This window comes from Podarcis gaigeae (assembly GCF_964106915.1).
Source record: "Podarcis gaigeae genome assembly, chromosome: 12".
Classification (NCBI taxonomy): domain Eukaryota; kingdom Metazoa; phylum Chordata; class Lepidosauria; order Squamata; family Lacertidae; genus Podarcis; species Podarcis gaigeae.
Window position 1 is genome coordinate 5,876,999 of NC_139688.1, and position 16,675 is coordinate 5,893,673.

A 16,675-nucleotide genomic window follows, 5' to 3' on the forward strand; every position below is an offset into this window, starting at 1 on the left:
TGTGTGTACCCTGGCCCAATAGGGATGATTTAGATAAGGCTTTCCCATTCCCCTTGCAAAGCAGGAATATCAATTTGCCAGAGGAAATGGCATCAGTCGGTTAACCCGCCTGCTCCTTGTCAATAATTCCAGGCTCCCCGAAATTCTGTTGCTGCTATACAATCCAGGGTATGAATGGTTTCGGATGAATGAATGAAAAATTAAGTCTGTCTTTTGGGATGGTTTTCAGGGCAAGCTGACCTTCCCAAACGGATTCACCCTGGAGGGCACGTTCAGCAGCAAATCAACCCACGGGCTGCAAACTCAAGGAATCCTGGACACGTCCGGCGAACAGGATGACACCGCAGAGAAACTGTAAGTGGGAGTCGAGAGCGTGGTTTACCTGTGAAAGAACGTTCTTTCATATGTGGTCGACTTGTAAAAGGGTAAAGGAGTATTGGGAAATAATAATAATAATACTAATAATAATACAGTATTACCTCAGGTTACATGCGCTTCAGGTTACAGACTCTGCTAACCCAGAAATAGTGCTTCAGGTTAAGAACTTTGCTTCAGGATGAGAACACAAATCGTGCTCCGGCGGCACGGCGGCAGCAGGAGGCCCCATTAGCTAAAGTGGTGCTTCAGGTTAAGAACAGTTTCAGGTTAAGTACGGACCTCTGGAACGAATTAATTACTTAACCTGAGGTACCACTGTAAAGACTTTGAATCGCAGACAGAAAATTTAATAAAAATTATATAGACAGATTGATTAATAAAAAGAGAGTTTGGTTAACCTCTTAAGTACCAGTGCTTTGACCTAAAGCGTGGGGAACTTTCTGCCTCCATTTCATAGGCTTGTCGAGTCAGGAGGGAACCTGTTACTGTTGTTAGCCGCTGTTGTTAATTATTATTATTATTATTATTATTATTATTATTATTATTATTATTATCCAGTCCAACCCCCTTCCACACAGGAATTGCAGCAGAACTTGGGCCAGCCGTTCCCTCTTAGCCTAACCTCCCTCACAAGGTTGTTTTTGTGGGGGTGAAAACGGAGGCGAGTGGGAACCGCGGTTATTACGATTATTTCGTTATTGTTTTACCACGACGCAAACACGTTTAGAGTCTGTGCTTTTGCTGCCCCCTTGAGCTCTTCGGAGGAAAGGCGAGGAATAAATATAATTAAAAGAAGACAACAAATGTGGGAATGGAGAAGCGTTGCCTGGGGTGAAGGATCGTTTGTGGCGATTTGATCTTAATTTATTTCTTGCATTTACACCACACCTTTCTTCTCCCCAATGAGGAGCTTAAAATGGCTTAAAATGGCACACACAGCCCTTTCCCTCCTCATTCAGTCGCCACGACAACAGCAACCCTGAGAGGGAGACAGGGAGAAGGCAGTGACTGACCCAAGGTGGAGACTCGAACCCGGGTCTCCCAGGTCCCTAATCCAGCCTTTCTCAAGCTTTGATGCCATCGAACTACAACTCCTATCACACACACTCCAGCCAGCTTGGCCAGTGGTCAGGGATGATGGGTCTTGTAGCTCAAGAACATCTGAGAGAGGCTGCTCTAACCACTGTACCACGCTTCCTCTCTTGGCTCATTCACACAGGGATGCTGCCTCCGTTACTCTGCAGCTGTCAATGGATGGGAATGTAGGGGTTTGTGTGAATTTGAATGCATAGCAGGGGTTTGGACTAGATTATATATATATATAATTTTATTTTTTACCAACCACCAAAACACAGTGAAATCCCGCCCCCAGGCAGCTGATACATTGGTTATACAATATTCAATAATATAATATTCAACAATAACATATTCAAATCAACCATATGTACAATTCTATATACCTTTACACTCCTCCTTCCACAAGGTTTATTTAACTTTTAACATTTTAATTGCCCCAAATTGTTCAAATAACTCAATATCTTCTCAAACCAATCCTCCTCTTTCTCACTGACCTTAAACCCTTTCATTTTATGTATCTTCCCAGTTAGGTATTCTAAGATTATAATATTATTCAGTTTTTCCCTCTATTGGTTCACCCCTAGCTCTTCTGCATTTTCCTGATTGCTCGCTATAACCTGTCTGGCTGCAATTACCATCAGTTTTACCCATTTGCATTCCTCTTTTGTTTTTAACTCGGTAACACGGGGGTTGGACTAGATGACCCTGGGTGTCCCTTCCGACTCTGTGATTCTTGGAGACCTTGTCTGAGAAACCTTTCTCTCCTTGTTCAGCCAGCTGGGTCAAGAAGTATTCCCGGTTGAGAAAAGATGGGAAGGCCTCTACAGACCCTTCCTGGAGTTCATCCGCTCAGGCGGTCAAGGGGAAACGGAGGAAGCTTTCATGGGCTTCCACGTTCAGACGAGCAAAGAGCTGAGGAAGTCCCAGGAATATCTCTTCTGCCACAGGTGAGGAGAAAGGGTTGGGGCGGAACCTGAACTCAGGTCACGTTTGAAAAGGGAGCCGGGACCATATAACCCCGGTCCAGACTTACATTGGCTCCCAGTTCGTTTCCGAGCACAATTCAAAGTGTTGGTGCTGACCTTTCAAGCCCTGAATGGCCTCAGCCCAGAATAATAATAAATAATAAGAATAATAAGAATTATTTATTTATTTATTTATTTATTTATTTATTTATTTATACCCCACCCATCTGGCTGGGTCTCCCCAGCCACTCTGGGCGGCTTCCAACAAGGTATTAAAATACAGTAGTCTGTTAAACACAGGGACGCGGGTGGCGCTGTGGGTTAAACCACAGAGACTAGGACTTGCCAATCGGAAGGTCAGCGGTTCGAATCCCCGCGACGGGGTGAGCTCCCGTTGCTCGGTCACTGCTCCTGCCAACCTAGCAGTTCAAAAGCACAGAGTGCAAGTAGATAAATAGGTACCACTCCAGCGGGAAGGTAAACGGTGTTTTCGTTTACAAACACTACAAATTTACTCATTCAATTTAAATTACCAAACAATAATAATGACACACACCCCTTTTTCTGTGGTTGCTTATGTTATAACTTTTATCACTGCATATCCAATTTAAATCCATTTGTTGTTTATCCTGTATACTCAATTTAAATTGTTTCCCGGCTCGTTTTTAATTCAATCCTGCCAGTGTTTTAAGCTGTTTGCAATGGTTCTTCAAACAGGCCTTAAATCTTCCCTATTCTTAATTTTAAAAAAGTCTCTCTTCTTGATTTCTTAACCTTCCGGTAACTTTCACCATTTCTGCTTACTCTGGGCTACTCGATTCTGAAGTCACAAATACCAATTTACTACTGATTGTTAACAGCAGCAAAGCAGTGCATTGCACAAAAATGAGAAAATAAAAAACCCTTCCCGATAATCGATTGGTTAAGGATAAACTAGCAAGCTAACTTAATGATAAAACTTCTGCTGAGGAGGGAAGTCCAGGAGATTGCTTGGAATCTTGTTTTTTAGGTTGGATATGTGGCTGTAAAATATTAATCTGAGAAACCAAATAAATAATAAGAATAAAAAATGGGAGGCAAATCATATTAGGAGATGTTTTGAGTGGTGATGGTCTACTGTGCTCTGTTAATCTTTGTCCTCTCAGAGGGACTGAAGAGGCTCCCAGGAAAGTTGACTACCTTGAAGAACTCATTGAACACCAGGAGAAGGATGCCCTGCAAGATTACCTGCGCCAGGTAACTTGTTCCACGCTGTTTGCATAATAGCTCGGTTGGTGAGAGTGTGATCCTGATAACCCCAAGTAAGACCATCTTTAGCATATGCGCCCCCGGGGTGCAAAGATCCACCCAGCACCCCCAAATTTAGTTTAGCCCCCAAATTAACTTTTATTATGCCTTATGTCATTATTGGGGACACAGCTGGCGCTGTGGTCTAAACCGATTGGAAGGTCAGCGGTTCAAATCCCCGCGACAGGGTGAGCTCCCCTTGTTTGGTCCCAGCTTCTGCCAACCTGCAAACCTAGCCTTGAATCTATTTTTTTAAAATTGTTTGTACAATTTTATATTCAACATAATCATCACCAACACAAGAAGATATATATTAATCTTAATACCCCCCCACCCACCACCACCCTTGACTTCTCTCAAATTCCTCTTCTGGTTCTTTAAATATTTGCTTCTTCTGCTTATTTTATTTTACCTTAATTCTGAAATCTTTTAACTAAATCTTCTTATATTCTTATCATTTTTATACCTATTATTTCCAAATTACCTCTTACACTTTATTTTCCCAGTTATCGCTCCTTAACTTTCACACTTGTTTTCTTAATTGTGTTTCCTCAAACCCTCCTAGTGAGTCCACTTCTTTAAAATATATTTGTATGTATAACATAAACGGTTCCCAATCTTTCTCAAAGTCTCAATTTTCCTTATCTGTAAGTTTATCCATAAGCTTCTCCATTTCGGCATATTCCATAAGTTTTGCTTGCCACTCTTCTTTCGTGTCTTTTCATCTTTCCATTTTTGGGCTAGCAAGATCCTAGCCGCCGTTGTAGCATGCATGAAAAACTTCTTCCAGTCTTTTGGCAAGTCCTGTCCTGTAATACCTAACAAAAAGGCTTCTGGGTTTTTTTTAAACAAACGTCTTAAACATGTTTTTCATTTCATTGTACAGTCATACCTCTTGTTACGTTTGGTTCAGGTTACGTTTTTGCAGGTTGCGTCCCGCGGCAACCCGGAAGTACCAGAAAGGGTTACTTCCGGGTTTTGCCGCTCATGCATGCGCAGACGCTCAAAATGATGTCACGTGCATGCGCAGAAGCAGCGAATCGCAACCCACAAATGCGGAACGGATCCCATTCGCAACCAGAGGTACCACTGTAAATCAATTCCCAATAGCTGAATCTTGCCTTGAATCTGAAGAGGCTCTGTTTTCCCGTCGCTTTTGCAGGCTCTGCAATCTTCTCTGCACCCCCTGGGGAAATTCCTGAAGGCTCTGACGTTGGCGTTCCAAGCCAGCTACTCTGGGATCGGAGCAAACAAGCATCTTCTCAGCATGGCGCAAGAGGAGGTCAAGCATTATGCAAAGAAGATTTGGGAATTCTACCAGTACGTATTTGCACACTGCGGCGCCCCTCTGGGATCGTCGTTTTTGCTCCGAGAAACTCAAAGAGGATCTACCTTGCAGGTGACCTCTTACGTAGCTTACCTTGCAGCAAATTTTGCCAGGGGATTCTTTTCAAGGATGTGCTAGTGAAATCCAAACCCCCAGGGCTTTTGTATATGTGGAGAGAGTCTCTTCCTTTAAATTCCTAGGAGTTTATCTCAGTTAAGACCTTACTTGGAAAATAAATACAACCCAGGTGGTTAAGAAAGCCCAACAGAGACTCCATCTCCTCAGAGTATTGCAGAACGATGTCAAACAACATTTGATGATCTCCTTCTACTGGTCCACAATAGAAAGTGTCCTTTCTTACTGCATCACGGTGTGGGACGCTGGTTGGACACCAACTGATAGGAAGTGCCTACAGAGGGTGGTGAATACAGCACAAGATATTATGGGCCGTCCCATGAATCCGCTGAATGAAATAGCGGAAGAACGTTGCCCCAGGAGAGTGAGGAAAATTCTCAGGGATGAGTCACACCCTGGCTGGCACTTTCTTGATCTCCTGCCCTCGGGCAGAAGATATAGAAGCAGGATTAGTCGCACCAACAGGGTAAAGAACAGCTTCTGTCCATGGGCTGTTAGGCTGCTGACTGAAAAGATAACAACAGGGCAACTGACTTTCGGGTTTGGTGGGTGTGCGTCAGTAAACGAGGGGAATTAAGACTAAGAGAGCTGAGTGGGGGGTGCTCCTGTAATCTCACTGTATACAAGTTGTACAAGTGACAATAAAGTATTTCAATTTCAATACGCAGATAAGTAATAATGGGGCCCTGGAACATGGATGCCGTTTAGAGGAAGTGATAATGGTTCCTTTCACAGCCAATGCAGGAGTTTAGTGAAGATAGAAACAGGGTCCAGGAAGTATTCGAATCCTGGGGTTTCGCAGAAGCACAAGAAATCTTTAATAGAATAATTCACAGGAAGCAAATCCAATGAGCGTCCTCGGTAACCAATAGGTGCTAAGTCTTGGGTGGCAGAGGGAGAGAGTATGAAATGGGGCACCCTTGGGAGAGCCTGGCTGGTGAACTGCAATTCCCTGTATTCTTGGGTGCAAACCAGACCAGTCTTTAAAGTTTTTCACGGGTAGCTAATGGTGGGAATGTTGAGGATAGTAGGAGAGGCTATATTGATTAAATATTATCCTTCCTCGCTCACGCTAGTGAGCTAGTGTTGTTGTTTAGTCGTGTCCGCCTCTTCGTGACCCCATGGACCAGAGCACGCCAGGCACTTCTGTCTTCCACTGCCTCCCGCAGTTTGGTCAGACTCATGCTGGTAGCTTCGAGAACACTGTCCAACCATCTCGTCCTCTGTTGTCCCCTTCTCCTTGTGTCCTCCATCTTTCCCAGCATCAGGGTCTTTTCCAGGGAGTCTTCTCTTCTCATGAGGTGGCCAAAGTATTGGAGCCTCAGCTTCAGGATCTGTCCTTCCAGTGAGCACTCAGGGCTGATTTCCTTCAGAATGGATAGGTTTGATCTTCTTGCAGTCCATGGGACTCTCAAGAGTCTCCTCCAGCACCAGAATTCAAAAGCATCCATTCTTCAGCGATCAGCCTTCTTTATGGTCCAGCTCTCACTTCCATACATCACTACTGGGAAAACCACAGCTTTAACTATACGGACCTTTGTTGGCAAGGTGATGTCTCTGCTTTTCAATATGCTGTCTAGGTTTGTCATTGCTTTTCTCCCAAGAAGCAGGCATCTCTTAATTTCGTGGCTGCTGTCACCACCTGCAGTGATTATGGAGCCCAAGAAAGTAAAATCTCTCACTGCCTCCATTTCTTCCCCTTCTATTTGCCAGGAGGTGATGGGCCCAGTGGCCATGATCTTCGTTTTTTTGATGTTGAGCTTCAGACCATATTTTGCGCTCTCCTCTTTCACCCTCAATAAAAGGTTCTTTAATTCTTCCTCACTTTCTGCCATCAAGGTTGTGTCATCTGCATATCTGAGGTTGTTGATATTTTTTCCGGCAATCTTAATTCCAGCTAGGGAAGTAAGCTAGTAGCAAAGCACATTCCCTTGTACATAGCACGAAGCTAGTTGATAGATTTGTTAGAACCATTTGAGTTCAGCAATCCTGTCTGGCTTGTGAGCACCCACTGATTTTAAGTAGCCCTAATTTCCTTTTATTTGCTGTTTTTGCCATTCAGGGGCTTGCTGCGTCTTGCGTTGGAGGTCAAAGGTCAACCGTCTGCTGGAGGCACGGAGGAGAGGTAGTGGCACGAGATGGTTTTCTTGCTTCTTGAATGCAGGAAGCTGCTTCGCACTGAGTCATATCCTTGGTCCAGCTAGTTCAGTATTGTCGACACTTGCTGGCAGCAGCTCGCCAGGTTTTTCAGCCCTACTTGGATGCCTTTGAGGATACCCTTGAGCATGCCTTACCATTGACCCACAACCCTTATAATATGGGCATAGCCCCTGCCCTCCCAATTAATTATCACCATTGTGGGTTACATCCTAGTCCTATTTTAAAGTGCAATGCAATCTATTTATTTATTTGCAATTAGATTCTACTTTGGGGAGCCGGGTGGCGCTGTGGTCTAAACCACTGAGCCTCTCGGGCTTGCCGATCGGAAGATCAGTGGTTCAAATCCACGCAATGGGGTGAGCTCCCGTTGCTCGGTCCCAGCTCCTGCCAACCTAGCAGTTCGAAAGCACGCCAGTGCAAGTAGATAAATAGGTACCGCTCTGGCGGGAAGGTAAAGGCATTTCCGTGCGCTGCTCTGATTCGCCAGAAGTGGCTTAGTCATGCTGGCCTGAGTCGTTTGCGACTGGAATTAACTGTCAGGGGTCCTTTACCTTTTTAGATTCTACTTTATTTTCCTTCTAGAGCTCCATCAAAGCCCACGGTGTGCTTAGCAACAGGGGATTCTGATCAAAAACAGGTCCCTGCCCCTATGATCCTACAGGAAAAGACCCTCTCCCACTAACCTACCCTCAACGGTTGGCTCCATTCTGACCCAGCTACTTGATTAGAATGCAATAATCCAATTTGAGATTTCGTTTTCAATCAAGCGGTGTCTAAATTTTACAAAATAGACACTCTGCATTTCTTTTTTTAAAAAAATCCTTTTCACGCTGCTCTGTTTCCCAAGGCCGATTTGCGAAAAGCAAGCGCTGAGCACAAGGTTCTTTGCAATAATAATAATAATAATAATAATAATAATAATAATAATAATAATAATTTACTTATACCCCACCCATCTGGCTGGGTTTCCCCAGCCACTCTGGCCGGCTTTCAAAAGAGTGTTAAAATACAGTAGTCAAACATTAAAAGCTTCCCTAATGAGGGCTGCCTTCAGATGTCTTCTAAAAGTCTGGTAGTTGTTCTGCTCTTTGACATCTGCTGGGAGGGCATTCCACAAGGTGGGTGCCACCACCGAGAAGGCCCTCTGCCTGGTTCCCTGTAACTTGGCTTCTCGGAGGGAGGGAACCGCCAGAAGGCCCTCGGCTCTGGACCTCAGTGTCCGGGCAGAACGATGGGGGTGGAGACGCACCTTCAGATATACTGGACCAAGGCCATTTAGGGCTTTCAAGGTCAGCACCAACACTTTGAATTGTGCTCAGAAATGTACTGGGAGCCAGAGTAGGTCTTTCAAGACCAGTGTTATGTGGTCTCAGCAGCCGCTCCCAGTCACCAGTCTAGCTGCCGCATTCTGGATTGCAGCCCTTTGTACAAACTTCCCTTTCCGCTTCCTCCGCCTCAGTGACCTCAACGGACCGGCCCTCGTGCTGCCCCTTATCCTGCCGTGTTTCTACCCAGAACTCTCAATGCTCTACATGCTTTACCAGCAGAAAGAGGATGACCTGTATTGCCAAGGGATTGTGGATCTGAGCCTGTTTCCTGATGTTAAGCTGCTTGAATTCCTGGAGGTCCAAAAGTGAGTCGTTGTGGATGCTGTAGAAATTCTCTCCCTCCCTTTCTATCTTGTGCATGCAAAGCAGATGTTCTACCATTGAGCTAAAGCCCTTTCCCGTCATATCTTTGCTCAGTCAGTCTAGCTCAGTATTGTCCACACACTGAAAATATTATTACATTGGTAACTTAGGTTAAGTACTTAATTCGTTCCGGAGGTCCGTTCTGAAAACTGTTCTTAACCTGAAGCACTTTAGCTAATGGGGCCTCCAGCTGCCGCTGGAGCACGATTTCTGTTCTCATCCTGAAGCAAAGTTCTTAACCTGAAGCACTATTTCTGGGTTAGCGGAGTCTGTAACCTGAGGCGTATGTAACCTGAGGTACCACATTATTATTATTATTATTATTATTATTATTACAGCTATTTTTCTCCCTTTCTGATAACACTACAGTGGTACCTTGGTTCTCAAACTTAATCCGTTCCGGAAGTCTGTTCCAAAACCAAAGCGTTCCAAAACCAAGGTGTGCTTTCCCATAGAAAGTAATGCAAAAGGGATTAATCCGTTCCAGACTTTTAAAAGCAAACCCTAAAACAGCAATTTAACATGAATTCTACTATCTAACGAGACCACGTATCCATAAAATGAAATTAATAAACAATGCGCTGCAGTCACACAATCAATCCATCAGTAGCTGAACTGGGTTCCAGTAGCTGAACCAGAACACATACTTCTGGGTTTGCAGTGTTTGGGTTCCATGTTGTTTGAGTAACAAGGCGTTTGAGAACCAAGGTATCACTGTATTGTTATTCAATTGGAGCGCTCGCAGGCCAGTGTTTCCCAATTGTTGGTATTTAAATTTGCCTTGAGGCAGTCTTTAAACCTCTTTTGTTGACCACCAGCATTATGCTTCCCATTTTTAAGTTGGGAATAGAGTAGTTGCTTTGGAAGACGATAATCAGTTATCTGCACAACATGACCAGTCCAACGAAGTTGTTGTTGAAGAATGCGCATCTGCAGCTGGAAGCAGCATTGCTTTTTTGAGTCCCAGTTGTTGGAAACTGCGAGAGAGGAGTTCTTATGCTCAGGGTTACCCATAAGGCATCTAGCTGGCCACTGTGAAAACAGGATTCTGGACTAGATGGGCTATTGGCTCATACCCAAAGGCTTGTGTTTTGTTCTTATCCTGTTTCCCACAATGCCTTTGGGAAGCCCACAAGCAAGCCTTGCTGCTCCAGACACAAATCCCTCTTCCGCCCTTTGACCCCAACCTCTTCTCGTTTCAGATATTTGTGGCCCCTCAAAGATCTGACGCTCACAAGTAACCAGGTAAGTCCACCCTCGGTTCCCTTCTGGTTCGCGTACGCAGTAAGGTGGGATTGGACCGCTGCAGGTGACAGCGAGAGGATGCCTTGAAAAAATGTAGAAACAGATCCCTCGTGTAAAACTCATTTGAGTAGCACAGGCGTGGCTCAATGGAGAAGGAGCTGCCTTGAAGGGAGAAGGAACTAGGATCAATTCTGTGGTCACACACACACACACACACACACACACAGTGGTACCTTGGTTCTCAAACTTAATCCATTCCGGAAGTCTGTTCCGAAACCAAAGTGTTCCAAAACCAAGGCGAGCTTTCCCATAGAATGTAATGCAAAATGGATTAATCCATTCCAGACTTTTAAAAACAACCCCTAAAACAGCAAACCCAGCCAGATGGATGGGGTATAAATAATAAATTTATTATTTCTTATTTATAAATAAGGGGGGCGCATACCCCTAAACATTTTGTGAATCTATGTTTGGATTCATGGAGGGGCAGTTTTTCAATATGAGTAGGAAAATTAGAGTACCCCTAAACATTTTTTTAGAAACAAGCTCTAGTTGCTGCTGTTGTTATTGACAAATTCAGCGATATTTGGAATTTAATTCTGTGGTTTCTTGAGCTGCAGCCAGTTAATATAGATAACTTAGAGGGTCTGGTGGTACAAAGGAGCTTTCCAATTTCCTAGTAATGCACATCTTTTGCACGCAGAACAGGCACAGGCAACCTCCGCCCTCCAGATGTTTGAGACTACAACTCCCATCATCCCTGGCCACTGGTCCTGTTAGCTAGGGATAATGGGAGTTGTAGTCCGAAAACATCTGGAGGGCCGAGTTTGCCTATGCCTGACGTAGAAGGTCCCAAGCTCAGTCCTCAATGGCATCTCTGGGCGGGGCAGGGAGACATTCTGTCTGAAGCAATACTGAGCTAGATGGACTAATGTTCTGGACTCAGCATAACGAAGCTTCCTTACTTCCAAGCGTGGGAAGGGACCACAGCTGTAGAGCAGAAAGAACATCTGCTTTTCAAGCACAAGGCCTCAAGTGCAAGTGGATAATAAATAAATAGGAACAACAATAATTCTATATATGTGTGTATATTTTAGAGACGATCACTGGTCAAAGACCGCTGCTTTCTTTCTGCTACTGAATGTCTACAGAAGCTGATGTAAGTTGCCACCCATTAATTTTTTTAATCTGTAGGAGGACGTTGGCACTCCTGTCTTCCATTGCCTCCCGCAGTTTGGTCAAACTCATGCTGGTAGCTTTGAGAACACTGTCCAACCATCTTGTCTTCTGTCGCCCCCTTCTCCTTGTGCCCTCAATTTTTCCCAGCATCAGGGTCTTTTCCAGGGAGTCTTCTCTTCTCCTGAGGTGGCCAAAGTATTGGAGCCCCAGCTTCAGGATCTGTCCTTCCAGTGAGCACTCAGGGTTGATTTCCTTCAGAATGGAGAGGTTTGATCTTCTTGCAGTCCATGGGACTCTCAAGAGTCTCCTCCAGCACCAGAATTCAAAAGCATCCATTCTTTGGCGATCAGCCTTCTTTATGGTCCAGCTCTCACTTCCATACATCACTACTGGGAAAACCAGAGCTTTAACTATAAGGACCTTTGTTGGCAAGGTGATGTCTCTGCTTTTTAAGATGCTGTCTAGGTTTGTCATTGCTTTTCTCCCAAGAAGCAGGCGTCTTTTAATTTCGTGACTGCAATAATAATAATGGTACCTCTGGACTTTTGGTCAGCTTTAACCAAATTTATTTTTATTTTTCCTCCTTCCATGGTGTTGGAGGCAGCTTGCATGGTTCTGCACCTCCTTATTCTCACAACAACCCTGTGAGATGGGTTCGATTGAGAAATAGTAACTTCCTATGAGCCTAGTTGGGCCATGAACTTTGGTCTGACTCTCTTAACTCAGCCACCCCCAACCCTATTGCCCTCCAGCCTGGCCAGCATGACTGTGGGTTGCCAGAGGTTCCCCATTCCTCCATAGGGACTAGCAACTTGCCCATTCACCAAAAGGAAAGCAGAGATTCCCAAGGCACTGGATCATAGGCCCTACCCAAATTGAGGAGGACTAAGCCCACACTCACCTCCCCAAGGATTTTCATATGCTTTCTGGTTTGAGTGTTTTAGGGCTTACGTTGATGCTCACCAGGTCTCCCCCTTTTTGCAGCACTACTGTTGACCCGCGGGAAAAACTGGACATCCTCCAAAAGACATACGAGGAAATTGAGAAGACAGTGAACCGGGTGCTGGAGAAGGAATATAGCCTGCCAATGGACGACCTCTTGCCACTGCTGATGTATGTTGTGACGAGGGCAAGGTAAGGAAAACAGGTCTCCTTCTTGCTCATCCTTTCCAATGTGGTTGGATCAGGTCCTCAGGAGGGTCCATTTCCGTGTCTGCAGATTGGAGTATAAATAGCTCCGGAACTGTTCCGTTGTTGCTGGTTTGTTTTGGAGCTTAGCATCATCAATTTCTTCTGGTTTTTCCCAGCTGGGGGTGGGGGTGTTATAAGAAAAAAAAACTGCTCCTTTTCCCTTATGGGGTACCCAAGAGCCCATATAGAGTCCTTATGTAGGTTCTCTATTGGTAAGAGAAAAATAACAGAGGCCAACCAGAGACTATTGAGAAGCAAAGCAGCTAGTAAGCCTGATCTTTATTAATCTGTTGCAATAGGCAGGAGGAAGGGACCCAGAACATTGGTGTGCAAGCTCTTATATAGACTTTTGAAATTGCCTCCCCTGTAGTTCAAGAGGATGGATGGCGGCTAACAGATTGAGATTGAATCCAGACAAGACAGAAGTACTGTTTTTGGGGAGACAGGGGGGAAGGTGTGGGGGACTCCCTGGTCTTGAATGGGGTAACTGTGCCCCTGAAGGACCAGGTATGCAGCCTGGGAGTCATTTTGGACTCACAGCTATCCATGGAGGCGCAGGTCAGTTCTGTGTCCAGGGTAGCTGTTTACCAGCTCCATCTGGTACACAGGCTGAGACCCTATCTGCCCACAGACTGTCTCGCCAGAGTGGTGCATGCTCTGGTTATTTCCCGCTTGGACTACTGCAATGCACTCCATGTGGGGCTACCTTTAAAGGTGACCCAGAAACTACAACTAATCCAGAATGCGGCAGCCAGGCTGGTGACTGGGAGCGGCCGCCAAGACCACATAATACTGGTCTTGAAAGACTTTCATAGGCTCCCAGTACGTTTCCGAGCACAATTCAAAGTGTTGGTGCTGACCTTTAAAGCCCTAAACGGCCTCAGTCCTGTATACCTGAAGGAGCGTCTCCACCCCAATCGTTCAGTGCTGAGGGCCTTCTGGCAGTTTCTTCCTTGCGAGAAATGAGGTTACAGGGAACCAGGCACAGGGTTTTCTCGGTGGTGGCACCCACCCTGTGGCACGCCCTCCCACCAGATGTCAAAGAGAACAACGACAACCAGACCTTTAGAAGGCAGCCCTGTTTAGGGAAGATTTTAATGTATGATGCATTACTGTATTTTAATATTTTGTTGGAAGCCGCCCAGAGTGGCTGGGGAAACCCAGCCGGATGGGCGGGGTATAAATAAATCATCATCATCATCATCATCATCATCATCATTATTATTATTATTATTCTGTACCCGCTGGAGTTTCTGGTTCAGCTTCAAGGGCAGCCCTGCGTAGAGCGAGCTACAATAATCAATAATCATGGTTAAAACACACGCCTCCCCTCAAGAACTCTGGGAACTGTAACTTATCATTCAGAGCTACTAATCTGACACTATTAACAAAGTACAGTTTCTATTATTATTATTATTATTATTATTATTATTATTATTATTATTATTATTATTTGGGGGCAGGGTCCTTTAAACGTATGGTTTGTACCCGCAAGGCATTTTCCTGATTTGTTTCTTGGCAAGTGGGGCTTGCATGTGGTACCTTTTAAATTTGGCAGCAAATGCAAGCCCTTCTGGGATTGTTTACAAGAGCTGCCAAGTGGAGCTGGTTCTTGCTTAAAAGTGGGGCTCCTCGTCTCAGCACTAACCAGTGCTGACAGCTAGTCCCGCTGAGATCTGTGCAGTCAATCCCTGCTGAAAGTGGGCTTTCAGTTGATCAGATTTCAAGATGTGCTTAAAGTGCAGAGAACTGAGTTCAAGTCAGGCTACAAAGTGTGCTAACACAGTTTGAAGCTGCACATTCATATGAAGAACGAGAGAAAGGAAAAAAACAACAACTTCAGAGCTAACTTAGACTGCGCTCAAGTTTCTTTTGAACTTGGGTCACCTGATGTCATGGTGACACCAGGTGATTGACAGGTAGGTGGCCCCATCCGCCTATCCGTGTGGCGCACAAGTACTGCTTGTTAAGTTGTGGGTTGACGGCACAGCGATTTCTCCAAGTAGCTCTTTATTTTGTAAGCTGGAATAGAACTGACTGCAAACAGCTCAGCCGGCCTGCTTTTATAGGCAGCCGGCTGTCAACATTGTAGCAACAACAGCCCAGAGTTCCCGCCTAAAATAACTGACGTGGACCTGAGTGAAAACTATCTACAGACCTGAGTGAAAACTATATACAGTATCCCCCTGCTGGCCCAGGGTGAAACTTCACTACATAACACCCCTCCCCACCAAGATAAGGCGTTAGTTACAATCCTAATGGTTTCCTTATATACAGCACTACGCATAATGGTTCAATTAGGCACAAAAGCATATCGGTTACATTTCCCATACTTAGACCAACAGTGATACATGTCCAACAACATAGTCCTTTAAATAAGTTGGGCGCTTGGGAACTCTGCCAGACCGCCGGGGACTGGTAGCCAAGTCCGGAGAGCCACACAGTTCTTGCTGAGGCTGTGGTGCGACCCTAGGTGGCGTTGGAACCAAATCCCCTGGATCCGCTGCTGTGGGTGGAGCCTCCGCAAGTGGAGTGGTCTGAGTCTGTGGTAAGTGTGGCAGACCCTCTGAAGCGGCTTGGTTCGGCTCCACGCTGGCAGTTTGCAAGGGAGGTGTAGGTGGGGCCTCGCCATCTGTACGTGTCTCTTCTGGAGCCACAAGCGCAGTTGGGGGCACCTCGGTAGTGTCCAAGTCCCCAACCCTGCGCCTAAGCTGGTCTATGTGCCGTCGCCACAAGCGTCCGTCTTCGAGTGCCACCTGGTACGAGCGAGGTCCAGTGACTCCCACTACTGTGGCTGGCACCCAAGGAATGTCCCCCACATAGTTCCGGGCAAAGACCTGGTTTCCTGGGACAAATGACCGTGGCACATTGGCACAGCCTGGGGGTTCAGTCACGGCAAAGTCCGGGTGTAGCCGGTCGAGCGGTGACCTGAGGCGGCGGCCCATAATCAGTTCAGCAGGACTCCTCCCTGTGGCCGCATGAGGGGTGATGTGTTGCACGAACAAGTATTCGGCGACCCGCTCATGCCAGTCTCCCCGGTCCAGGCGCGCCAGTGCCTCTTTTGCCGAGCGCACCATTCTTTCCGCTTGCCCGTTGCTGGATGGATGAAAGGGTGCCGTTAGGGCATGGCGGATGCCCAGTCCCAAAAGATACCGCTCAAACGTGCCAGACGTGAACTGTGGTCCATCGTCAGAGACAAGGACATCAGGACACCCATGCGTGGCAAACAGGCCTCGCAGCACCCGGATGACAGCTTCGGTAGTGGTGGAGGGCATCAGGGCGACCTCCAGCCATTTGGAATAGGCGTCCACCACTACCATAAAGGTCCGGCCGTGAAAGGGGCCAGCCAGATCGATGTGCACCCTCGACCAGGGTGTCTTTGGCATCTCCCAGGTGTGTCCCTTAGCTGCCGGTGGTGCAGGCCTCGACTCTTGGCACGCTTGACAGGCGGACACCCAGGCAGTGATGGCATCGTCCATATTAGGCCACCAGACGTAACACCGAGCCAACGCCTTCATTTTGACAATTCCCGGGTGGCCAACGTGCAGAGCCTCCAGGACGCGCTGACGGAGTCCCTGGGGAATCACGACGCGGTCTCCCCACAGCAGACAGCCGCGATGAGCTGAGAGTTCATGTTGTCTGGTTGCGAAGGGCTGGAACTCCGATGCAAAAGGCCCTTGTGGCCACCCCCTCCACACCCAGTTGAGCACCCGGCTGATGGTGCGATCCTGTGCAGACGCGGAGGCCACAGTGGCAGCCGATACAGGCGCTGCCGGAAGATCCTCAATCAGAAGGAGCGATGAAGCTGGAGCCGGGTCTTCCACAAATGCTGGAAGAGGGCAACGGCTGAGGGTGTCGGCATGGCCCATCGATTTCCCCGGGCGATGGATGAGCCGGTAGTGGTAGGCATCCAGGAAAACAGTCCATCGCAGCATGCGTGGCGAGAGGACCGGTGGAGTTGGACGATCACCGGCGAGGAGGTCCAGGAGTGGCTTGTGGTCAGTGATGAGGTCAAAAGTCCTGCCATAGAGGTATTCATG

General features: G+C 46.5%; 1 protein-coding gene across 3 annotated transcripts in view; it reads left to right on the forward strand.

The window, feature by feature from the left end:
- Positions 1-16,675, forward strand: part of ALS2CL (ALS2 C-terminal like) — a 75,257-nt gene that overhangs the window by 51,974 nt on the left and 6,608 nt on the right. For all 3 annotated transcript variants that reach the window (XM_083704000.1, XM_083703999.1, XM_083703998.1), the window contains exons 16-24: positions 230-354; positions 2,229-2,402; positions 3,566-3,656; positions 4,870-5,027; positions 7,232-7,294; positions 8,789-8,962; positions 10,223-10,265; positions 11,363-11,424; positions 12,429-12,578. In XM_083704000.1, the coding sequence (XP_083560126.1) occupies positions 230-354; positions 2,229-2,402; positions 3,566-3,656; positions 4,870-5,027; positions 7,232-7,294; positions 8,789-8,962; positions 10,223-10,265; positions 11,363-11,424; positions 12,429-12,578 (1,040 nt within the window). The remainder of the gene's footprint in view (positions 1-229; positions 355-2,228; positions 2,403-3,565; positions 3,657-4,869; positions 5,028-7,231; positions 7,295-8,788; positions 8,963-10,222; positions 10,266-11,362; positions 11,425-12,428; positions 12,579-16,675) is intronic.